At 50.6% G+C, this 25249-nt stretch overlaps 1 protein-coding gene across 6 annotated transcripts; it reads left to right on the top strand.

The window, feature by feature from the left end:
- On the top strand, positions 1 to 23994 carry TMEM209 (transmembrane protein 209). Of its 6 annotated transcripts, XM_044429089.1 has the most exons (18): positions 1 to 909; positions 2560 to 2643; positions 3374 to 3475; positions 5340 to 5515; positions 7403 to 7542; positions 7967 to 8025; positions 9222 to 9353; positions 9829 to 10058; positions 10879 to 11083; positions 11196 to 11371; positions 12360 to 12431; positions 13777 to 13873; positions 14474 to 14701; positions 15430 to 15527; positions 16342 to 16456; positions 16625 to 16722; positions 17851 to 17924; positions 19849 to 23994. In XM_044429089.1, the coding sequence occupies exons 4-18, from the start codon at positions 5492 to 5494 to the stop codon at positions 19901 to 19903; spliced, it is 1803 nt and encodes a 600-aa protein (XP_044285024.1). In that variant the 5' UTR covers positions 1 to 909; positions 2560 to 2643; positions 3374 to 3475; positions 5340 to 5491; the 3' UTR covers positions 19904 to 23994. The 6 variants fall into 6 exon arrangements, with proteins under 6 accessions (XP_044285024.1, XP_044285015.1, XP_044285044.1 ...); XM_044429080.1 differs by lacking the exons at positions 1 to 909; positions 2560 to 2643 and having other exon boundaries at positions 2758 to 5515; XM_044429109.1 differs by lacking the exons at positions 1 to 909; positions 2560 to 2643; positions 3374 to 3475; positions 5340 to 5515 and adding an exon at positions 6613 to 6684.
- The last annotated feature ends 1255 nt before the right edge of the window (positions 23995 to 25249 follow it).

The raw sequence follows: 25249 nt of genomic DNA on the forward strand, positions 1-25249 counted from the left end.
ACTCCTCTTCTCTGGATCAGTTGCTCTTCTCTTGGGGGAAGAACATCGGTTGAAAGAAGTGCTGGGCGAGCCATTCCCTCGTCCTCTTGGCTTTGCAACGGAGGCAGGGCTGCTCTCTCACTGCGTCGCTTCGCTTCCAGGCTGTCCTCCGTGCCTTCTGGCTGGACATGCTGAGGCTGTCCCCCGACAGGCTGCGTGACCACCACGAGAGCTGCGAGCCCACACGGTCGGAGCCTGTAGAGTTGCTATCGCAGCAGGACTGCCGGCCCACTTTGGGCAGGTGCTTCTTCTTCAGCTGCCTCTTTGGAGAAGGCGATCTAGCCGGGGACTTGTCTCCAACCGATCCCTTCTTTATAGAAGGAGCACTCGCCGTTGACCTTCCTCCAGCCAGCTTCCTCCGGAGACCACAGATACTAAACTTGCACTGACAGTCACAGCCGCAGTCCTGGAAACCTAGACTCAGGAAGGCAGGGCGTTTGAGGGGTGGGTGGTTGTGAATAAACAAACAAACACGTCAGACTGCTGCCTGATTAAAGAACTATTGGCCCAGCCTCCCCTCTGCCTGAGGTGTGCTGTATCCAGAGGCTCGCCCACATGAATTCTGGGCCTTAAATCTGTTGATTATATTTGCTTAAATGTGCGTGGGAGGGGCATTATTCTGAAGAAACAAGCTCATTTCCAACTGCTTTGCTAATGCTGCCACTGAAATGTGGCAGCTTGCAGCCTCTGGAGAGGTTGAACGTGGCCCCTGGAGTTGAGCGCCTCTGTTCGATCAGTTTACTAAACCCTCCACAGTCCCTTTGGACAAACGGCAGGGCGGGAAGGAGCCGGCGGCAGCGTTACAAACCAGCCAAACCTAAGTAGCACTCGCCAGACTGAACAGACCGTGTGAGGAGAAGCAGGTGCAAGGTGAGAAAGAATCGGTGTGGTTACCCAACGGGGCAAGTGGCCCAGATGCCCAGAGCAGCCTAGAGGGAAGGAATGGGTGAGCTGCAAAGCCCACTGGGCCCCTTCAGGCCGTGGGATCAGCAGACAGGGAGTCCAGAGCTGCTTGACCCGGTGGTGTAACTCATAGCAAGGTAACTCCCCATCTCCATGGAGTCGTGGTGGGCCGGACACGACTTCATGACTAAACAACGACAAAAGCATCCTATGGCAGGGCAATTCAACACTGCTACTGTTTTATCATTTGTTTTTATGGACCGTGTAAACTGTCCAGAGAGCTTCGGCTGTGGGGTGGCAGAGAAATGAAATCATCATCATCATCATTTGGCAGTTTTCTTGCGCTGAAAGTGTGTAATTATTTGTGAATGCATTGTGCTAATTAGCCTAGGATATTTGTGTGTTGTGTATCTTCTGTGTGCAGTGTGTGTTGGCAAATAGATAAACAAAGCAGAATAACACAGCATTTAGTATTATGGGAAATAAACACAAGCTAAAGGCAATGATTAACCGTAATTTCCATGTAAGCATGCATAAGATCGCAAGCTTAAGTAAGTATTTGGATGTGTTTCTGAGGGTCAAGCGGAGCCACCCTGAGCCTTTGGGTTTGGCAGAGGATGCTGTCCCTTCCTTAGGGATGAAGGACATTCATTCTTGAACAGAGTAACGGAAGCAGTGCAAGGACTCCGTGGTGGCCGCCATTTGACTGGCTGCATCCTCCGCAGCAGCCATTTTGTGGTGGTGCCTGTAGCTGTCAGTCGAATTCCTACATGTACGACCAGGTCCATAAAGATGGGGGACTTTAGGGTTGCCGTTCTGGGGAGTGTTAAGATGGAAAACTCCTGGCACTATCAATTGGAAGGTATAATGCAACTGTTTCTCCTTAAAAATGACAAGAAGATCAGGCTAAGCGTGGTTAGCAAGCCCAAAACAGTGGGGAGTTGTAAGTGGAAGATGATAACATTTAGACACTGGAAAATCCTGTAACTGACGTTGGGTAATAGCAAGATAAAAGCCTTGACTGGAAGCACCCAAGATGTGGCTTTTCTACCCCAAGGTTTTAACCCGCCAGTTTACCAACATTTTTGCTTCCTTTGCTTTCCTGTATTAAGAGTTGGTCCTTTACATGTATTTTTTCTGGGGTTTTATTTCTCTCTCATTCTATATACTGTACTCCATTACAGAACCACAAGATGGTGCTCTGGTATAGCACTGGTAAAGCAGATTTGAAAATTTCAGGAGTGTCTCAAAGCAAGATGAGGAATTCAAAGCCGACTTGCCTTGCTTTGAAAAAACCTTGACCAGCCAGAGGCGCTGGAGGGTGATAACATTGCATAAAGCTCCTGCAAACGACCTTGAGCAAAGAATCACAAGCGAATCATAAGTGCCCGGTGTGGAGAAACCTTCCAGTTTCTGCTCTGGACTTCAGTTCATTTTGTTGTGCTGGTTTGCCGGTGTGTGTGTGTGTGTGGGGACATCTTCCTTCTCCGCCATCATTTCCACATGCCTCCCTGAGAACGCCTTGTGACCTGCCAGTCACAAATTCCCCATGCACAGCATGAATTGCTCAGCAGATCTGGTGACTGCAAACCAACACGAGTGCTTTGAATCCCACAGGAGATCCGCATGGCACAGTGGAACATCTCGATTTCCCCCGAGGCCTGATTGTTCTGCGGGTTATGCTTGCACATGGAGTTCTGAGTAAGTGAAAAGCAAAATTACTGGGGTGACAGAATACTGCGATGTTGAAAATATAGTGGAAAAGGTAAGCAAATATTGTTGAAGGCTGCAATCCTACGCACACCTACCTGCGAGGAAGTCCCATCAGGTCCATGAGACTTCCTCCCAAACAAGTGTGCATAGGATTGCCCCATAAGGCTGCAATCCTATGCACATGTTGCTGTGGGTACATCCGTTGAATGCAGTAGGGCGCAATTCTGTGTATTCATGCTCAAGATTAGGCTGTATGAGGCCCGACAGCATAACCCTAAAATAAATACAATAAAACAGAAGAATACTCTAGTCGTCATACAGAGAAGGGAGAGGGCCGTGCACAGAAACAAAAATTGTTTCCGTGCAAGGAAGGGAGGCCCAGCTGCCAGACCCTCATGGCCAACACCGCTGGAGTGGCGGTGGCAGAAGAGAAGGCTCCACTGTGCTTTCTTTCCTTAAGAAGAAGACAAGCCCGGCAGCCGGACACCCCCAGCCCTCTCCCCGCTGCTCCCCAGAGGGAAAAGTGGGAAACTGGGCAGGTCGCAACCCTGCTATTTGCCTGGTCCAGGTACCTCTTCCTTTCCAAGGTGTAGGAGCCCGGTTCTGTTTTTATCTGGATAATGTATCAGTTACTCTGCCTTTGCTGACCAGCATGAAGGCAAAACCAAAAAGTATTCCAGTTTCAAGCGAATGAATGTTTACCTTTTGTATCTTTCAGTATATTGCACCATGAAGTTCCTCCTCCGTGTTGCTTCTTGAGGATCTGTGCTCAGAAAATACAGACAGCAGTCCATTGAGAAGAAGTGACCCCTAATTCAAGGTTACTAAATGAGTATGCCCTTAATGGGACGGGAGCCCTGTCCTCTTTTGTATCTGGCCACACTATGAAAGAGGTTTCTAAAGTTACGCTGGGTAGTAGAGAGGCTGGATGGAGAGACATTTTGCTTTGTCTTGCACTGCTAGAACTTGGGCTCATCCAATGAAAATGGAGATTCAGGACTAACTCAAGGAAGACCTTCTTCAGATGGTGCATAGCCTTTTTGTTTCTGGCCATGCTTATGTCTGTTTCTTTTAATTGGGTGTACAAAGTTCTAAACAACTTGGGAGGGGGAGATTTGAGCAAATATCTTCTCCCTCACCAACCTGAGTAGTTTCTGAGGTCATCATCACATGAGACAAGTGGCTTGTTTGGCAGCCACTCTGAGTACAGTTTAAAGCACATTGTTTCGCTCCCAAGCGAACTCTACAATTGTGTTGCATGTTCATTGACTACTGAAGACATCGGTATTTAAACAAGCCTTCCCTGACTGCCCAGCTACAGTTTGAATGGCATGATCTCTTTTTAAAACATGTTTTAATTCTGAATATTGAACAATTCCCCCCTTCCTTTTTATTGTTCACTGTTTGGGAACTGCAGTGAATGCAGAGCGGTATACAAATCCTGCACATAAAAAAATGGGACCCACTGTTTCAAGATCTGCACTAGCTTTAAAATGCGATATGGCAAATTGGGAGGCACTCCTATGCTTGTTTTGATAGAAGAAGGTTTGCTAGAGAGTCACAGGACTTCTCTTTTGGGCTAAAGAGGCACAGATCTGTGCCCGAAATGGAGGGAGAGAGGTTCGCCGGGGGCTCCTGCTGGCTCGTTGGAGCCTTAGGCTCAAAAGCCGGCCCTCTCAGCGTGCTGACCGTTGGGGCTGAACCGCAGGAGACGGTGGGTGGGAGTCCTCCTGGGGAGGGAATCCCACCTTGTTCACACCGAGGTAGATGATCCTTATAATGGCAACCGCCAAACAGTAAAGAAATAGCATTTCTCCCAAAAACCAGCAAATCTGTTCCTCGTCGTCCTCCTCCTCCGCACACTGAATATCTTTTTCAGGGAGAGGGTCCACGGCATCTCTGCTTGAATATTGCCACCACAGATGGAGCAGGGGGAACGCCATTATAGCCGCTTTCTTTAAGATGGAAGGAAACGTCAAGTGAGGAAGCAGAGAGTTGCAAGAAGCGGCGGCGGCATTGTATACCTGGCAACTAAACGTTGCCATCGGTTGACTGCGTATGCTGTGACCCAGGGCGGGTAGAACCCGCACCTCACATCATTCTCAGAACTATGGCAACAAGGAACAGAAGAGGAATGCCCGCTCGACTAAACCGTTGGTGCCACACCTGGTTCCGCAATTCGCTTTTGTGTGGGTGCATCCAGGGTCTGCATTCATTGGTTTCCTCCAGACAAATTATATCCCGCAGTTTCAATATCCAGGGTTGCTTATTCTAAAAACGATCAAGTACAATATGCGATCGTCAGTGGAACTTATCCATCGCTCATAAAAGCACAATGCAGATTATATTGTGATACTCTTTGTGGGGCTGCTTTGAAAAAAGCCCAGAAAGGTCTGTCGGTCCAGCATGCAGCAGCCCATATCGAACCTGGTGCAGGATGATCCGACTCAATCATCCCAGGGTGGTGCCCACGTGACTGGCTCCCACTCTGCTTCCAGGCTGGGTCTGGCGTGCCAGTCGTCTCCCTGATCCTGCGAGGCCTGTGCTCAGGATACCGTGAGCACCGCTGCCCTCCCTTCGAAGCTGCCCTTGCATTCCCCTGGGCACTAAGATCACATCCACTGGACTAGCTCTCTGTTTGCTTCTGGCCTGTTCTAAGTGCTGGATTTGATCTTGTCTTTCAGGATATTTCTCCACATGCGCCTGCCTATGCCAGAAGTTCCTAAACAAAAGGCCTTTCTGCTTTTCTTCGGGTGGCAGGTGGCTATGGAAGAAAGGACCTGCTTGGTGGTGACACCCCAGTTGTAGAAGGCTTGCCGGGCATCCATCCGTTTCCATGCCCAGCAAAGAACTCAAGCTTGTAAAAATCTCCTGCATGCAAGTTTTATGCTGCTGGTTCTTGTTTCGAGTCCTGCTCAGTGTCTGTATAATTTGAACTGTTTAAATGGGAAGGACAGATAAAAAGTACCTGCTCACAGAGCCCATGGAACTCACTTCCACAAGATGTAATGATGCTTGGCTTTAGAAGGGGGTTGTCTTCATTCCTGGAAGAGAAGGCAATCGGTGGCTGCCAAGCCTGATGGCTTTTTAAACCAGCCACATGCACCAGGTGCTGGGGAACATGGGTGGGAGAGTGCGGAGGCACTGTCATGCTTGTGGGCTTTCAGTGGGCAGCTGGTTGGCCACTATAGGGAGGATGTGCTAGATGGATCCTCCCGTCTGATCCAGCAGAGATCTTATATTCTTAGATGATGATGATATCCTGCCTTTTTTCTTTTACAAGGATCCTGGGGTAGGGTAGTTTTCTCCATTTTATCTCAACAACTCTGTGCAGCCAATCAGACTGTCAAGTGACTGGATGAAAGTCACCCAGGGAGCTTCATGGCCTCCATGAGGACTAGAAACCTGTTCTCCTAAGTCTTATATGCAGTTCTACCCACTTCAGCACATAGGTCTTCATTTTAATGAAAATTAAACGATTGATTTTAGTTATCAAGGTAGCGTTCAAAAAGTAGCTACGCTGGTCCATGAGGGCAAAACTAATCCAAAATCCGCCATCGGGCGGGCGGCACCTTTTTCGGGACCAACCAAGTTCTACAAAAATGCGCAAGCAGTTGAGGTCGTCGGAACCCCTCCTTAGGCTTTACGGGCCGCATTGCGGATTTTGAATTGTTTCGGGTGGCTTTGCTTTAGTTATTTTGCCGCTCGGGGTCACGCTGAGGGACTGCGCGGGTCCCAGCCAGGCAGCGAAATCAAGGGAATGATGGCGCGGCTCCGCCGGGACAGGCCGCCTTCCCGCCCAAACTTCAAAGGGACAGGCCGCGCGAGGGGGAGGGGGAGGGGAGAGGCGCGACCCAATCGAAGCGGAGCACGAGAGCAGCCGCCTACCCGCGCTTCCGTCCTCCGTCGTCCCGGCAACAGACCCCACCCCTCCTCTTCCTCCGGAGACGCGTCTTTCCTCTGACGTTAAAAAAGGAGGCGGTGCACTGCGCAGGCGCGCCGGGAGCGGGAAGCGCGTGTTCTGGCGGCGTAAGTGGCGGTCGCGGGGGCGTCGTTGCCCCTCCGGTGGGTGGGGGGCTGATCCCCCCGGGTGCGTAGCAGAGGAAAGGCCCTCTTGCACCCCTCCTTTCAAATGCCCAGGACTACACCCCCCATCGCCCGCAGCCGGCCTGGGATTATGGGACTTGTAGTCGAGCACACCTGGAGGGCGCCAGGCTTCGGAAGGGCAGCCTCTCCTTAGCTGTGTGGCTGATGGGAGTTGTCATCCGCGCATCTGGCGGCCTGCATGTGGGAGAGGCTGGTGCAGCCCGAGGCCCCGCAGCGTGCAATGGTCGGTGGCAGGTCCAGCCAGCGACCTGCCTTGGGGGGGGGGGGCGGCGGGGGGCGAACGGCGCGCGTGGCGCTCTCGAAGCGCAAGGGCTCGGAGCTGGCGGCGGAGAATCTGACGGGGAGAGATGGAGGAAGGTGGGACGTGATCCCAAGCCCCGCTGTGCCGTGCATTCTGCAGCCACCTGTGCAGTAGCGTTTTGCTTCCTGTATAGACCTGCACAGGATCGTGCCCGGAGCCTTAAAGGTAACGCTGTGATGGCAAACGCTTTGTCTCCTGGCCTCTGACTCTCCTTTTTAAATAGTGGGGTGCTGGCAGTTGCAGAAGTTCCCCGTCTAAGCGTGGATAATGCCTTTGACCCGGCACTGGAAGAAAGGTCTCGTAAATGCTCTCATGTCTTCCCATCCTTTTGGTTTCCAGGCAATGCAAGGGGAACAAAGCCCGGCTGCTTCCCTCATTGACAGAACCATCAAGATGAGGAAGGAAACAGAAGCGCGGAAGGTGGTGTTGGCGTGGGGGCTGCTTAACCTGTCAGTTGCTGGCATGATTTATACGGAAATGTAAGTGGGGCTGGTTCCCTGACTGCATTGCGTACTAAGTGAATCTAGGGATATGTGAAGGACAAGAGCGTGTTCAGGTGAAGTGGAAAATTCTCAGTGCACCTGGTGTTACTGGCGTGTTGGATGGGTGTTGGGTTTGGGGACAAGCAGCTTGGATAGAAGACCTTCCTGTCAGACCAGAAGAGAAGAAAACCAGGACACTAATATGGGTAGTGTCTGCAAGCTCAGGGGCCTTTTGCACCATGGAATTCACCCTGGGTGGATGGTTTGTTTCTGTATTCTAGCTGCATTGGGGGTGGGGGGCGGGGTGGGGGGGGGGAGACACTGTGAGTATAATCTGAGCTATGAATTGTAACTAACCGAAGATCAAGCAGTATGTGTGCTGTAAAGCTATGCCTGACCATTTTTTTCTCTGCCTTTCCAGGTCTGGGAAACTAATAAGCTCCTATTATAATATCTCATGCTGGTTACTCTGGTATATTGGTAAGTTTCTTGCTATACCTGCGAATCTTTGGAACAACGTAGAAGCTGATTTTCTAGACTGGGCATGTCCCCATTTGTGACGTTTGGATGGGGCTGGCTCTTTGACCTGGTTTAGACAACATACTGTGACTTTCTTGTGCGTTATTTATCACGGGCACATAGTCCACACTCTGTATCGCCTATCCCCCCCCCCCCGGGGGGAGTTGCGTTGTACAATAAACCTTGGGTTTATGCAAATATGGGTAATTTTACCCTTGTATAATCCATGCATGGGGGCTGCAGGTGGCGCAGGGGTTTAAACTGCTGTGCTGCTGGGCCGGTTGATCGAAAGGTCGCCGGTTCAAATCTGCACAATGGGGAGAGTTCCCGTTGCTCCGTCCCAACTCCCACCGACCTTGCAGTTCGAAAGCATGCAAGTGCGAGTAGGTGAAAAGGCACCACTTCGGTGGGCAGGTAACAGCGTTCCGTGCGCCTCGGTGTTCAGTCATGCCGGCCACACGACCACGGAGACTGTGTGCGGACAAACGCTGGCTCCCTCGGCCGGGAAACGGAGCTGAGCACCGCCCCCTCGAGTCAGGCATGACTGGACTTCACGTCAAGGGGAACCCTTTACCTTTAATCCATGCATATTAAACTTTGCACTTAGCACATGCTCTACAACTGCGCCATGGGCTAAGCAGCCCATAGCAGGCTGTTGTGTTGTGTGAATGTCTCCGGTAGCATTTTGCTGCTTTTAGGTCACCTTGTCCCTGTGTTTGCTGTTCATCCAGCCGAGGGTGCAGGCATAGCACCGGTTCCTTGCAAACCTGCAGAGCCCCCTCCTCCTGCTCACCTGTCTTGTACGGATTATCCCTTTCATTTTCATAAGCATAATCAACAATTATATATGTGCTGTTGTTCATTATGGCCAGTGTTGATCATATTACAGCCAGTGTGAAATAGTGCTTAAGAGCGCAGGACCCCAGGGCTCAGGAGATCTGGGTTCCACCCCTCTCTTAGCCATGGAGCCCACTGGGTGACTTCGGGCCAGTCACAGCCTGTCAGCCCAGCCTACCTTGCAGGGTTGTTGTGAGGATAAGCCAGAGCAGAGGAAGGAGAATGTTGCAAGCCACTTTAAGTTCCTTGTAAGAAAAAAGGCAGGATATAAATCTAATCAATGACAGTTATTATAATCTTGCGTTTTCTTCTACTTCTAGAACTTGCATTCGCATCTTTGTTCAGTCTCAATGCTTTATTTGATTTCTGGAGGTACTTTAAATACACTGTGGCCCCAACCAGCTTGGTTATGAGTCCTGGACAGCAAACCCTTCTCGGATTACAGAACGCAGGTGAGAGTCTTCTGCTGGTATTTTTAAAGGGCCTTAAAATTTTTTAAAGGATTCAGGTCAGCCAACCTTCTAAAATGTTTGGAGCACCTAAGCAAATATCAGTGGAGGTGACGTATTGCTGACACCCGATAAGAATCGTGTATTTCACAGATCATAATAGGATGTGAAGGAGTTTATTCTCTAATATAACAGTGTTAAATGGAAGGAACAGCTTGGTATCTCTTGCTCTCTAATTGTATATTTAAAATAAGAATGGATGGGTGGGTCTCTCAGTATATTAAGATATTGTGTGTATGCAAAGGTTTCAATTCGAAGGAGAACTGTTGGCTGAGTGAACACAGGCAAACTTGTTGTTTTCCAAGGAAATAACCTGCAGTAAGTTGCTTTTCACTACAGAAGCTTCCTCAAAGGCAACTTCTTGCCAGCTTTTCGCCCACAACTCTTCCCTCAGTTCTTAACCCGACTTTAATTGCAGCTGTCCAGACGACTCCACCACGTGAACTGGTGCCAAAGAAGACCCCTCCGTCGACACCCTCTTCCCCCATCCAGGGCCAGAGTGTTTTAAGCTACAGCCCTTCCCGCTCGCCTAGTGCCAGCCCCAAATTTACCATGTCTGGCTACAGCCCCCAGCTTCAGACTCTGCCTGGCAGCAGTGGGTCTTACAGTGCCGCTATGACTTACTCCCCGGGCAGCGGCTACAACAAGGTACCGAGCGTCTCATTCAGCTCTTTGCCTGTATAACGCTAATTTTTGTTTCTGATTTGTGCTTCTGGGCGCTCGGAGCAGTCTGTGTGCTGTAAACCGTCCCCCGATCGCAGGCTGAAAAGGGGGACCTGCTTGGTGCAGGGCTGAGCTTTGACGTAAGAACATGGCCGCTCTTCCCCTTACTGGCTTTAATCCCAGCTTTCCTTTGTGCTCGGCGGCCCCGCGTTACGCCAGCGTACCCTTTGGCAATGCAGAAGCAGAATATCTGAGATCGAATTTTGTGCCCCTTGCTTCACCATCCACTGACAGGCAGGTTGGTTGGTTGGTTGGTTGGTTGACAGTATTTTTACCCCGTCCTCAACAATGTCTCAGGACAGCTTACAAGAAATACAACCAACCTAATAAAATAAAATGAGGTGAAGTATGTCTAAGCATAACACTGAAAACTGGTTTAAAAATTTAAATATTGAAATGCTGGGCAAATAAAAAGGTTTTTACCTGGCGCCAAAAAGAGTTGAACGTTGGCGCCAGGCGAACTTCTCTGGGGAGCGCATTCCACAGACGGCGCCACCACAGAGAAGGCCCTCCCTGGGTATTCGCTCTCCTAACCTCCTCCAAGGAGGGTTCCTGGAGGAGAGCCTCTGCCTCTGATCTAAAGGGGTGGGGTGGGGTGGGGCGGGGGGGCATATAGGGAAGGAGATGTTTCTTCAGGTATCCTGGTCCCAAGCTGTGTCGGGCTTGATCGGTTTATACTGCTTCTGTGACCCCCTGAAGTCTCCGTTCTTGGATGAGAGCTCTCACTCCTTGTGGTTCCATGTAGGTGCCACCATTCAGCGTGTCCCCAGCATCCGCCCCGTACCCCACCAGCGTCGGTCCCATGGAAAGCAGCGGGATCAGGTCACGATACCGCACCTCACCCATGGTCTACAGTTCCCCTGTGGGCAAGGAAGACTACATGACCGATCTCAAGTCCCTCGACAGCTTCCTCCGAAGCGAGGAAGAGAAGCAGCACCGTGCCCAGCTGGGTAAGCATCCCTGCCCCTCGTCCGGGTCACCCTTTTGCACGGGCGGCCGACGCTTTCGGGGAGGTGCCAACCCATTTCCCTCTGCTCTGTGCTTCTGGCCGGCTGATTGCAGGAGGCTCCGACTCCAGCTCTCCTTCCAGCAGCCCAACCTTCTGGAACTACAGCCGCTCCATGGTGGACTACGCACAGATGCTCAGGAAATTCCAGTACCAGCCGGCATGCAGGTCCCAGGCCCCCTCGGCCCACAAAGATGAAGCTGACCTGAGCTCCAAGCAAGCTGCGGAAGAGGTAAACGGGGCACCGGCAAGGAAAAGGCCAGCCGGCCGGCCTTTGAGTGCTCTCCAGGGCCACCACATCCTGACTCTGACCCTCAAGTGCACATGCACAGAAAGAGCACCCACTGGGAGGGTGGGGGCACCCAGAGGGTGGGGGCCGCATTTCATGGCGCCTTCAGAAGCTCCCGTGTCCCAAGACAGTTCTCTGGTGGGTTTAGCCCAGTCTTGAGTGACTAACCTTGGCTTTCCTGGGGATTGATTCGTTTGTTTGTTTGTTTGGAATTCTTATATGCCGCCCCATTCGCATAAGCCTTGGGGCGGCTTCCAACAAATAAATATCAATACAACTACATAAAAACTGGAAACATCCTGGCAAATAATATAAAACCAATAAATAATCAACAATTAATTAGAATAATGTTTAAATAAATAGGTCTTGGCCTGGCGCCAAAAAACAAATAATGACGGTGCAGGGCGGACCTCTCTGGGGAGCGCGTTGAATAGGTTGGGCGCCACCGCAGAGAAAGCCCTCCTCCGGGTACTCACCCTCCTAATATCTTTCATGGAGGGTTCCTGGAGAAGGGCCTCTGCCGCCAATCTCAGGCCGGGAGGGCAAATAAGGAAGCAGGCGCTCCTTTAGGTAACCAGGTCCCAAGCCATTAAGGGCTTTATAGGTAATAACCAGCACCTTGAATTGGGCCCAGACTCAATGGGGAGCCAGTGAAGCTGACGGAGGACTGGGGTTATATGAGAACAACGCCCAGTCCCCGTCAGCAACCTGGCAGCTCTATTCTGCACCTCATTTTAAGCGTGAGTTTCCTCGCCCTGCCTGGGGAAGGAATCCTGCGGCCTCCCGTCAGCACAGCAGGTGCTCAGCCCCATTCCCTAATCTCCTGCTGAGCATCTGTGACTGGCTGGTTCCGTTTCAAGAGGATGGTCCGATTCCGTCTCTCCTCCTGCATGGAGCTGCCTTGGCTAAGCCTCCTTGTTCTCTGGCACAGGTTTGGGCTCGCGTGTCGATGAGCAGACAACTGCTTGATCACATGGACTCTTGGACGGCTAAATTTAGAAACGTGAGTTCTGCCCTTAACCTTTTGGCACCAGATGGCTCCCTCGGCCTGGATGGCTTTTTTTGTGGTTGCCGGTGAAGTGTGATTTCAGGAAAGGTGACCAGCCTCAGCTGCGTAGAGATGACCCAGCTTATTCGCTGGGCCAAGCTGAAATCATCCGTGACAGTTCTAAGTAAATCTGACTTTTGCCCTGTGGATTGTCTGGCTGGGAGACGGCCCAGGAATCGCATTAATCTCTGGTAGTCCATCTTTCCTGCAAACCGTTCCAGGTGACTTACAGCACTAAAAACAATAAAAGTTCATTACAATCCACACTTTCAAGGAAGCAGCAGCAGTACATACCATACTGGCTCATTTCTTGACCTTTTATTTAGCTTTGTGCTGTAAGTATGCAGTTATAAACAATACTCTGAATAAACTAGATCTGGGGCAGTAGCGGCTGCTTGAAATTGGTTTCCCTAATAGAACTGAAGTCTGAAAACCAGATCATGCCACATTCACTGTTCAGGATTTCCCAAAGAGTTTCCTTCTGATCTGGCCGAAAAGTTTGCAGTAAAGTCTTAACCACCGGAGCAGCGCTTCGTGTAGACAGACCACCTTCTCCGAACGGGTCCGCCTGGTCCTTAGCATTTCTAGAGAGCTCTTCTTTTGAGACTGCGCCTGGTGGCGGTGCTGAGGAGCAGGATGGTTGCATCCTGCTGAGGGCAGCCAGGTTTGCTTCCTCTTCACTGCCCTCCAGCTGGCAGGCAAAGCCGCCTTATTTAAGCAAACTCTTGGCATGTCAGCCAGGTTGGAGGCTGTCTTTCCTCTGTTATTGTGTGTTTAATTGTTCTGCTATGTTTCATCAGTTCTTACTGGTGATTGTAAGCTGTCTTTTAGTATCATTTTTGCTAGGAAGGTGGGCGTGCATGTCCGATACATAATGCTTTTAAGTTCCCACTGGTTTACAATTCAGGGAAAATGTAGAACATAGGAACACTGCACCCCTATTTTAATATTCTGTTGAAGGTCGTAGTATGGTTAAGGCTCAGATGGTATTAAACAGCTGGGCAAGATTGTTTTATTCTGTGGTTATTATCTATGCCTGGAAAAAGCTGAGCATGGTTCTCCCAGAGCCTAAAAATGATGGTAAAGAAATCATTTCTCTGTCAAAATAGTGATTAGGTTAAGAAATGAAAGCATTTTTCCTCCAAATCCATCAGTTTGGTTTTTGGAGCAGGGAGAATCTGTTGCTTCTGTTGTCTTTGCTTCTCGATTGTCATTGGAAAGGTTCTTTGGTGGCCCTGCTCCTTCAGCTTACAAGTTTTGTTTCTTGGTTTGTCCCTCCCTCCCTCCCTCCCTCCCTCAGTGGATCAATGAGACCATTTTGGTGCCTCTTGTGCAAGAGATGGACTCCGTGAGCACTCAGCTGCGGAGAATGGGGTGTCCGGAGCTGCAAATGGGAGGTATGCTAACAACACAAAACGGCGTTCTCTGGCCCTTCGTATCTGGATCCGAGAAACAAATGCTTAAAGAGAAACTAGCAGCACTGTCGAAATGGATTTATTTATTTAAGATATTTGTATGCCGTCCTTTGCAAAAGCCTCAGGGCGGCTTACACACAAAAAATACAAATATCTAACATAACGTAAATTAATTAAATTGGGTGAAGTGACCCAGTGCTTTAATTCTTTGGTAATATCTGGGCATTCCCAGTGCTATGAGGAAAAAATAAGCTGTAACAGCAACCGTGAAACACTTTCCAGGAATGGTAGAGAGTGGACTGGCTGGACAGCTTGCTTGCTGTATACCTTTGTTCCTTTTACTGCTAAAAGCTGTGACTACAATTCCCATGATGCTCAGAGAGAGAGAGATGCTTTTCCCTGTGGATTCCTTCTGCAATTAGAGCTTCCTTTATTGTTCCATATCTCCTGTAAGACAGGAGCTCTGAGGCCCTTAAGCAGCTTCCCAGAGTGGACGCACTGTTCAAATCCGTTTAGGGGTAGAGATGAAGTGAGATGCTGCTCTTCTGGGCACCATGCAAATGGATTTGCATATTTTTGTAGCAAGAAATAGCCACTCGAGACGAGCAGCGCGCCACTGTGAGGGCCCCTTGGATCGCCGAGGCGTTTCTCGGTTCAGGGGCTTACGGTCTTGCATTTCTGCAGACGCCAGTATCAGCAGCCTGAAGCAAGCAGCCCTGGTGAAAGCTCCACTCATTCCTACGTTGAACACGATAGTGCAGTACCTGGACCTCACACCAAACCAGGAATACCTGGTTGAAAGGATCAAAGGTAACTGGTCATCTCGCAGCGTGAAGCAGTCTGTGCGCACTCGTGCATTAGCTGTAGCTAGCACCGAACAACGTAGGGTTCTCTGGTGCCAGCAAGATTCCTGTTCTCGGGAAAAGGTAGGGGCGTCACACCATAACGGTGCTTCTGGGCACCTGCAGAACGCTCCTCTGTCCCAGGACGTCTCCCTTGCTGACCAGCCACAATTTTAATGCTGGCCTGTTTTTAATCCATTTTTTTCTTCTAATCTCTTTTGCCTCTTTGTTGTTCACCACTCCAAAATGTGTCTAGACACGGAGCGGTGTACAAATATTGAAAATAAAATAAAGTAATTACACAGATTAACCGTACAGCGCTGAATGCTGCTGATGTCTTCATTCTGTTGAAACCAGACCAATCCACACTCTGGAACAAGGATCGGAGGTAGAATGTCTGCTTCCTTGGCCTGTTCCCAGCGTGTGACTCGGAAGCCTCAAGCGCTGCATCGCTTCACACCAGAGGAGGGGAACTCGTGGCCCCTACATCACCCTCATAATGGGCTGTGCTGGCTGCAGTCGACGGGCCCAGAGCTTGCTAGTCTCCGCCTTGCACCCGCTTCCGGCACATTCAGCCTGTTGATATTTTGCTTATGCGCCCACCTTCCCTGTGCAGTGGCAACCAACTGCGTATCGCTTGGCTTGACTTGCCATTTCTTCTCCCTGCCACAAAACCGTGTTTCTGTCAACTCACAGAGCTTTCTCAAGGAGGGTGTATGAGCTCATTCAGGTGGAATCGAGGCGGGGACTTCAAAGCACGCAAGTGGGACACTGATTTGCCAACGGATTCTGCCGTAAGTCTTGTGCGCTGTCTGTTGTGAATAAGCCCAGTGCTGAGAAGCAGGGGGCGCATCTGGTTTCTGCTTGGGCGTTTTGATCATACGATCTTTGCCGCCGTGGTCTCAGCTGATCACTGGTTATCTTACTCAGTTTGCATGAGTTTTATGCTACTCTTTGGAAATTCCATCTCATTTTCCAATGCAAAAAGAGAGAATTGTGTTCTTTCTGTTTGTGTAAGGTTCCCAATATTTTTCCCCATTAGTCCACACCAGCTTTCTTCCACATGATTCCTGAAGCCCAAGCTTGCAAAGAGGATTAAACTTTGGGGCAGTTGTACCCACCCAATCCCTATCAAGATTTTCAGTGGGAGCTCTGTTCCAAGTCAGCTAGCGAGAAATGTAGATTTGATTGGAAAAGCGGTTCTTATTTTAGGAGTACTTTAGCCAGAATCAGACTAGAAAATGGGGAGGCTGTATCAGCTTGGCAGATGTGCTTCTCTCATTTTGTACATGCCTGCACGCATTCACACAACCCCTTTTAAGAGTGGGGAACCAGCAACTCCTTCCATGCATTGGATAAATGTGCAGACGGGTTGCAGGCGGGGGGTCCTAGCCCTGCTGTTGCCACATCCGGCTCCTGCACACCTCCAGCTGAGGTGTTCAAAGTCTGCAGGAAAGAGTTCTCTGTGCATTCAAAGGTGGACTTGGAAGGTGCATACCTGCAAGGGGAGAGACACAGGTTGGGTGTGCAGCTCCAACCAGCCTGACTTCCTTCGTGGCTTGGGATGCCCGCGGTGGGCACTCAGCTCCCTCTCCTGTCTCCCTGCAGATCGTTATGCACGTGTTCTGCACATACCTCGACGCCAGGCTGCCCCCGCACCCAAAATACCCGGATGGCAAAACCTTCACCTCCCAACATTTCATTCAGACGCCTGATAAGCCAGGTAACGAGCCCTTAAAACACCTTCATGAGCCGGATGGGAGTTACTCCTCTGGTGCATGCGCAGAGGTCCTGGCCGGCCTGCAGAGTTCCACCCGGCAGAGGGCTCTCTGCTGGCCTGGAGCAAAAGATACACAAGCCTGAAGGCAAAATCTGGATTTGTGATTCGCAGACATTTCAAACGAGAACTTGTTCTGCATCTACCAGAGCAGCATCAGCCCTCCTCACTATGAGCTTATTTACCAGCGGCAAGTCTACAACCTGCCCAAGGTAGGAAATTGGTGGCTGCGTCTCGACCCCTTCCTTCTGAGCAGCGCTGAGCACAGGTGAAGAGGGAGCCGAGAGCTGCTAGGGAGACCTCAGTGGGCGGCGGACAGACCGGGTGCAGTAGCTCCATGAAGGCTTTTCCCCACCTTTCGAGCTTTATCTCTAAGAAGGAGTTGCGAGTCCAGAGTTTGCACACCCTGAGAATGCTTTTAAGTGACAGGTGGGGCCTGTGCCACGCTTGGAGTTGGCGGCCTGGAACACTCCTGTCCAGGTGCCAGAGAACCAGCCCCTTTTCCAGGAAGGCCTGTCCACTCCCCACTTCACCTCCCCCTCCTGTGAAGGGAGTCACTCGGTCTCCCTTGACTGCTTTGGGTTCCCCCTCCTAAAGATTTTCTGTGTGTCTACAAGGCTCAGGTTTTATTGAGTCTTCTGATACTTCCCTCCTGTGCATTAACACCAATTCCAGGTGTTAATGATGATGTATAAAGTCCTAAATGATTTAGGGCCCGGGTATCTGAAGGTACATCCCCTTCCTTATACACCTGCCCAACCCCTTAAGGTCCGTGTCTGAGGTCTTGCTTTGGGAGCCCTTTCGAAGGAGATCAGAAGAGTAGCTACCTGGAAAAGAGCTTTTTCTGCAGTGATTGCCCAGCTCTGTAACCTGCTTCTCAGAAAGGTGTGCCTGATGCCGACCCTTTTTTCATTTTGGTATTTTAAGAGTTAATTGTGATTTTAATATTGGCTTTATTAGATGTACATTCTATTGTGTGTTGCCTCTACTACTTTGATCACTGTCCTGAGACTCTTGTAAAGGATGGGGTAAACATGCTCCAATAGTCTTTGACCTATGTAGGAATCTGCACTCAGAATGAATTTGCTGTTAGTAATCAGGATACTATAGCAGACGATCCAGTAAACACAAGGCAGGATTATGAAGCCTGCAGAACCATAAAAGATGGCCACAGTTATTTGGCAAAGCTCATGGACGAGCCCCTCATGAACAGCTCGTGGCAACTTGGGACCAAGTAGCAAGACACCTGAAACGCAGGTGGATCCTGCCTGCCTGCCTGCCTGAATCCTTGCCATGTGACCCCTTTCACCTGTTCTCGCTCCTTTTGTCTCTGACTTCAGGGCAGAAACAACTTGTTCCACACCTTGCTTATGTTCCTGTACATCATAAAGACCAAAGAGTCGGGGATGCTCGGGTAGGTACCGTGTCCGTGGCGTTCCTGCTCGGAGCCGAACTGGGCAGCTCTCTCTTGCCTGGGGAGGGGCAGGCGGGGGGCGTTGCTGGTGCGGCCATTCCTGCAGCTCCTTGAAGTGGGGGACAGCCCGCTCCGGCTCTTCTGCGCCTCTTTCCTGTCTTTCCGTGGCTTTGAAACCTGCACTCATTTGCCTTTCATAGCAGTTGGGATGGTCTAGAACTAGTACGGTCCTTTCAAGAGGATGCATCTCCTCACATCTGGATGGGAGGGGAAAGAAGACATGTGCAGATGTGTGGAGTGTGGGGATGGGGTAGGGGAAGGGTTGACCCTATAGCAGGACTCTATAGCACCCTATAGCAGGACTCCCCAAAGATGGAAGCGATGCTAAAAAAGTAGCAGTGGATGATGTTACTTTGTCGGCCAATATGAGGCGTATGGGTTGCGTTTGCAGGCAGGTCAGCCTGCGCTTATTTGGCATGAATGTTCTGTGGATTTTTGGAGACGAGCTGACTCGTCTCTTGCCGTAGCAGAACGTCTGTCGGGCATGGGGATCAGCCCCTCTGTCTGAGGTGCCCACCATTTAGCCTGACAGCATGCTGCCAGCAGCGCCTACATCCGAATACTTTATTTTATTTATTTATTTATTTTTCGATTTATATCCTGCCTTTTTCCTACAAAGGGCTCAAGGCAGCATACATCTCCTCCTCCATCTTATCCCCACAACAACAACCCTGCGAGGTAGGTTGGGCTGAGCGTCTGTGACTGGCCCAAAGTCACCCAGTGGGCTCCATGGCTGAGCGGGGACTCGAACCCGGATCGCCTGAGTCCCAGTCCCTTGCTCTTAACCACTACACTATACTTCCCAATGTAGCGGTGGAGAACAGGTAACGGCAGAAGATGGGAAGGAAGGGAGCCGTGCTGGAAGGAAACTGCCTTCTTGCTCAGGTTTCAGAACTGCATTTGCTGCTTCTGGCCCTGATCGAGCCAAGTGCTGAAGCGGACGAGGGCGGATCACACGCAGGCTGGTGTTCTTCTTTTCTCAGCCCCGTTAAAATGAAACCGAAAGTCAAAACCAAACTGTTCTTGAAAGGCAGGCAGTTGCTAAGAACAGGTAGCTTGGCGCCCTTTAATATGGCTATATTATTATTATTATTATTATTATTATTATTATTATTATTATTAGAACATTTCTATGCCGCCCCTTGCCGAAGCCTTGGGGTGGCTTACAAACACAAATACAATAAAATACAAAAATAACAATATAAAATTAAAATTAACAATATAAAATAAATAAAAATATAAAATATATTTCCTTCTTTCCACACAAAGCAGCAGCCACAGCTTTGGGCATGGGGTGAGGCAAGGGGAAGGGGAGAGCTAATTTTGTTCTTGCGGCTTGTCATTCCACGAAACATGCAGAAAGAGCTTGAGCAGAAGCCATGAACGTATGCAAATAATTTCCACCCCGTGCAGTCACAGCTCTATAATGCTGCACTTAATTACATTCATGGTTTCTGCCCTTCCTTTCCGTCTCCTGCCATTACCTAGGTTACCTGCATGCGGTCAAACTAAATGGGGGACTTTTTAATGCTGTTTATTCCTTTTAGCTCTGGTGAAAAGCAAACCTTTTTGTACCGAAGAAAATTCTTTAAAAAATATTCAGGCTTCTTTCGAGAACAAATTTATGTTGCCCCCTGAGAAACGGGAATTGGCCCTTAAGCATCAGAAAGGCTTTTTCTCCTCCGTCCTGATTTAGACTGGACCATTTTGTAAGAACATAATATGGATCTGTGCAGGATCAAATCAAGGGCCCACACACCCAAAGAATTTGTGAAAGTCTTAACATCAGCTGAAGTTTTAAAAACACAACCATAAGTGATGTAGCTTTGTCTACCGATATAACATGTCTGAACTGTGTTTGCAGGCGGGTCAATCTCGGCTTATCTGGCGTGAACGTTCTGTGGATTTTTGGAGACTAGTTGAGTTGCCATTCACCTTGATAGAACTTCTGTTGGACATTGAGACTCGCCCCTCCACCTGCCGAGGGAAGACGATCCAACAGCTCGCAGGACTTACTAGCTTGAAAAACATGGTTTGGATATAAAGTGGGGTTTTTAACCATACTGGATGAATCTGAAGTAATTCTAGCGTTGAACTCCAGGGTTTCTGCACAGTGTCTTAGCAGGAAAGGCCTGTTGCTCAGAATGAACTGAATTTCCCATCTGGAGAGATCATTCTTGCTCCCGTTGGCTCCCGGACAGAAGAGCAAAAGACACGTTGAAGGGACCTGATTTGCCACACTCCATCCATCTCAGGAGCTTCGCACAACGTGGTGCCAAGTAATGAATTAGCACTACTGAACTGGATCTTGCCAGTCCAAGTGGGTGTGTTTGTTGCTAGTTGCCGCTTCTGTACACTAGAAAAGAAAAATCACAGCAGGCCATTGGAGCGCAAGGACCTAAAGCACAGGGAGAGGAAAACCTCGGCATTCTGCAGGGTCCCCGTTCTGCTGGCCAGAAAGGTAATGCTCCTTGCACCACCCCTGCCTCAGTTCTTTGCCCTGTGTTACGGTTCCTTCTTTTTAAAGTGGCAGCATTTGTACCTCTTCCAGTGACAAAAGTCTAGTCTCGTTTGGGCTGAGAATACTCCAAGCAAAAATGTAAAGCAAAAAATAGCAGCCATACCTCACGGCCTGGTTTGGCTCTCTCAGGATTTTGAGCCTTTGTTTCTGTTTGAGGCTCCCTGCTTGTTATGGGAATCGTTTCCTCATAACCAGGTTCTAGCTCTCTGAGAGGGTCCATCTAGCTTTCTTCAACAAAACACTGAAAGGACGCGCTATTTGTCCATTGACGGGTGCTTGGGTCAACTGTCCTGCCCTGTCACACCGACCACCAGGAGCCACACAACTGAATTTCCTGCTGCCACCCCAGCAAAGTGCCTTGTGGATCCCAAACTGCTCGGGGGGGGGGGTTGCCTGTGTGTAACTGTGGGTGACGGGGAAAGCACTAAGCATTCCTGAGCAGATTCCGTTTCTCTGGATATCGCAGAAGGCTGCATACTGTGCCCCAGGACTTCCTGGCAGGCCAGCATGAGGTGGGGCCACCGCACCGCTCGAGTCATGCCACCGGGCTCTGCGCAGGAGGGATTCGCCATGGCATGTGGGCACCTTGTGCTACCAACAACTGTGCATCTGCTCTACTGGAAAGGAAACGGCTGCTGCAGCAATTGTAACATCTTTTTAAAATGTTGGTTTCCCATGTGAAAAACCTCCCTGAAAGCAACGCTTGCATGCGCATCTTCTTACCAGAGCATTTGGCAGGGTTTTCAACAGATGACTTTCAGAAAGCAGCTGTTTTCTAGCCATCAGCAGCAAATAGAATGATTTATTCCTATACGTTGGCATCTAGGAAACTGCAGCCCTGAACCTCTTGCTTCTGAGGCCTTTGGCCGGAACGCAGTTCTGTACAGCACTACTTAGAAAAATGTTGACTCGCCCAGTCAAGATCTGCCTTGCCCCCATTCTTCCCTCGACAATGTGTGATTGTACTCTATTTGCGAGCGGAGGAGACGGCCCGGGCTGGCTTGTGCGCCCTTTGTTTTTAAAGTCCCGTCACCGACAGTGCGTCTCGCATTTTCTCCTACACGACCATGCTTTCCTCAGGGAGTTGAGACCTTCGTTGCTATCTCGGTGCTGTCATTAAACAGATTAATTTCGGTTACAATGTATTGCGGTGTGTGTGTGTGTGTGTGTGTGTGTGTGTGTGTGTGTGTGCATGGGCCACAGTTTGCATTCGGGGTCATTCTCTAACCCCTGGTCTCCTGCTTTAAGGCCTCCCCCTTTATGCACCTAATCAGCTAGCATCTTTAAGGTGCTACCAGTATGAGTTATTTCATTTAGCTAACTACAGAGAACGTCCCAGTCCCCCAGATTTCTGCCTGCCTACCCAGCCTCGCAGTTTGTCTAGTGAAAAATGTGCAAGAATCGTTCCTTTCTGAGCCACACGCAGGTGGACGGGCCGTTCCCCGCCCCGCGTCCCCCATGCAGTGGAACGAAGGCGGTTAACATCGGCCTCTCCAGCGCAGCCAGCCTCAGCTGCAGAGTGGCCTCTGTGGGGTAGCTGGCCAGCGGTGCAGCTGCAACACCCGCCAGTTGAACCCGAGCCGCGGCCTTTGTTGCTGCGTGTGGCAGCTCTCCCCACAGTTCTGTGCTGCCCTCGATGGCTGCCATGTTTCCAGCAGCAGCATGCGCTTGAACAGCCCCTGTGGTGCCTTGTTCTCCGCTAAATACGCGTCTCTTGACTATTTCAGTCCTCTTTACTTCCAAGGGGATAGCCAGGATTTGTGGTTGCAAGGCAAGTTTTCGGAAACTTTGGCAAATATATGCAGAGGCCAGAAGGAAAACCTCCATCTCGAAACACAGGTTGTCAGAAGCTGACTATAGGGAACAATTGCCGAGTGTAAATTTCACATCAAGTGCAGCTCATCTCACTGTGGTTTTCCACCGCTGGTCTTTGTAAACATGAAGCACAAACCAAGCACCCGGTTGTGGTCTTAGAAAAGAAAACTAAAAAAAATCATCTCTCTGCCGCACAAAAGCTACAGAAGCCCTTTAGCTGAATGCCTTGACCTGGTTTGCATATTTATTTCATTTCTGCATATAATAACCCATGGTTTATTTATCCCATAAGTTACTGAATTCTGGGTTGTCGTGATAAGCAAACTGAGCCAAGCTAAACACCACAGTTTGACCACAACAGCCCAGAAAGAAAATCCAGGGGTGGTTGTTGGGTTGCGAATTCTGGATTGTTTTAAATGGGTTGCTACGTGTAAACCCAGAACCATTGGTTGTTCCTGGGCTGTTTCACCAGGCTGCATAGGTTGCAGGCACGAGTGGCAAATAGAGTTTTCTACATGCCTAATTCTGCATTACCAGAAAGACTTTTGGGATATGGGAAGGGAGGGGAGAAACAACCTAGCAACGGGGGAAAGAAGGTTTGACGGGCAGACAAACGATGCCTCGGTGCTGTGCCTGAACGATTCTTCGGCCTGTGCACGCTCGTAACAGTTTTGCTGGTGCTCAGATGCACCCCTGAGAGGTCACTCACTGGTCAGTCGAGTTGGAAGAATTATAGGCACAGGCCTAGCTGTCCTCGAAAATTCCTTCCTAATGATCTTTCATACAAAGCTGTAGAGCATATGAGCAAGACAAAAAAGAGTGTAAACGAAAAGCTTAGTGTAAAAGGGCAATTCAGTCTACGGTCATGCAAATAATGACCCGAGAAAACTGAAATGCTGTATGCAAATGCTATAGACAAGTGTTGTATATAGCGGTGGATTTCTTGTTGGCTTCTGTACATTAAGGGTTCACACACAGATCTCAGAGACTGTTAACTGATGATTGTGGGGGAAATTTCCTGCCCGTCCCACTACAGTCGGAGGCCGGGTACTCAAGGGCAGGATTATGGTGTGCGAGTTCACTTCTGTAGCCTCTAGCGAGGCTCTCGGTATTAAGTTAACCTGCACTCCTACCAGGACAAAGCAACTGTTGTGTGTGATGATGTTCATCCATCGTTTTTGATGTGTGCAAACAGAGTGACTGCAACGCTATGCACCAACACGTGAGAGAGATTTTGGAGACAGTGCGCTGTAGTGGTTAGAGCATTGGACTGGGACTTTGGAGACCGGGATTCTCGTCCCCGCTCAGCCCTGAAGCTCTCTGGGTGTCTTTGGGCCGTCACAGACTCTCAAGCCTAATCTACCTCACGGGATTGCTGCGAGGATAAAGAGATTTAAATGTTTAAACATTTTAAATTTTGTATTAAATTTTACGGTATCTGTTCTGTGTTTTATCATTTCATCAAAAAGAACCTGGGCAGCCCTCTGAGTGGGATGGTGTCACGTGGTGTCCTGCAAGAGCAGGGGGTTGGACTGGATGGCCTTCATGGCCCCTTCCCACTCTTCCACGATTCTATGAGTTTTCACATGTTGCTAGCCGCCCAGAAAGTTTTGCCTATTGGGCAATATATGAATAAAACAATATACATTTCTTTACGCAAGGCAATGTAAGATATGTACTGCCTCTTTTTTTTCTGTACTTTTGTAACAGACGAGTGAGGATTTTCTTGCGTTCTGTAGGCCACCCTGATACCCGCAGCTGGAGTGTTTTGAATCAAACACCGTTCCCATTTCTGTTGTATACATAACATTGCGGAAGGAAAGCACCATGGCAGCAGGGTGCCGGGGAACTAAATGACGCCCTCAGCCAAGCGTGCCTGTTCTAGGAACTGCCCCGAGTGCTTGGGATCGGCCCCCCGCTGGCTGCCCGTGGGGCCCAGCTGTGGATGAGGGGCATCTTGCACTGAGATCCAGCGTGCCTCTTTGCCCCTCGCATGACACGGTTCAGTAACATAGAAACAGAGCGAGTCAGAAGGGGCTGCGGGGCCATCTAGTCAGACCCCCGGCACCATAGAAACTTAGAGCAAGTCAGAAGGTGCTCTGGGGCCATTTAGTCTGACCCCCGGCCCCATAGAAACTTAGAACAAGTCAGAAGGGGCTGCGGGGCCATCTAGTCTGACCCCTGGCACCACAGAAACTTAGAGCGAGTCAGAAGGGGAGAGCGAGTCAGAAGGGGCTCCGAGGCCATCTAGTCTGACCCCCGGCTCCAGCCGGCTCCGCTCACGACATGCCCACCATGTGCACGTCCAGCCCACCTTTGAACACCCTCGCCGGTGGGGCCTCGACCGCCTCCCGTGGATTCTCCAGGCTCCCCACGTAACCCGAGGAAGAAGCGGCCTTCCCTCCGGAGCGCTCCTTCCCCGGGATGCGAGGTTCCCAGCCGCCTGGGGAGGAAGCGCGGCTGCAAAAGCAGCGCAGGATGCTGCGCGCGAGTAACGTGCGCTCAGGGCGGCCGAGCACCTGCAGCACGACGAGAAACCAGGCGGTGCCTCTGAGCAGCTGCAGAGCGCCGCCCGGCCGTGCTCGCCCGTGCCCACCCCGAGCCGGGCGCCGCGCAGCGGGCCAGGGGCGCCGGCGAAGCGCAAGCGGCCCCCCGGCCCTCCTCCTCCGCCGGGGCTCCCGGGCTTGCTCGCGAGGAGGCGCGCCGGGCGGGCGGCTGCCGGGCGCCCGCTCGCCCAGGGCCGCGTCCGGATGCCGTGCCGCGTTGCGCGGGCCGGGGCGGAGGGAGGGGGTCTCCGAGCGCGGCAGCCCCCCCCGCGGGCGGAGAGCGCGCATGCTCCGTGCGGGCCGCCCTTTAACACCCCCTCCCCGGCCCGGCCCGCCCCTTGCACGTGCTCTTCTGGCCGGGGGGAGGCGGGGAGGGGCTCGGC

This window comes from Varanus komodoensis, unplaced genomic scaffold (genome assembly GCF_004798865.1).
Source record: "Varanus komodoensis strain SLA01 unplaced genomic scaffold, ASM479886v1 scaffold1, whole genome shotgun sequence".
NCBI lineage: Eukaryota > Metazoa > Chordata > Lepidosauria > Squamata > Varanidae > Varanus > Varanus komodoensis.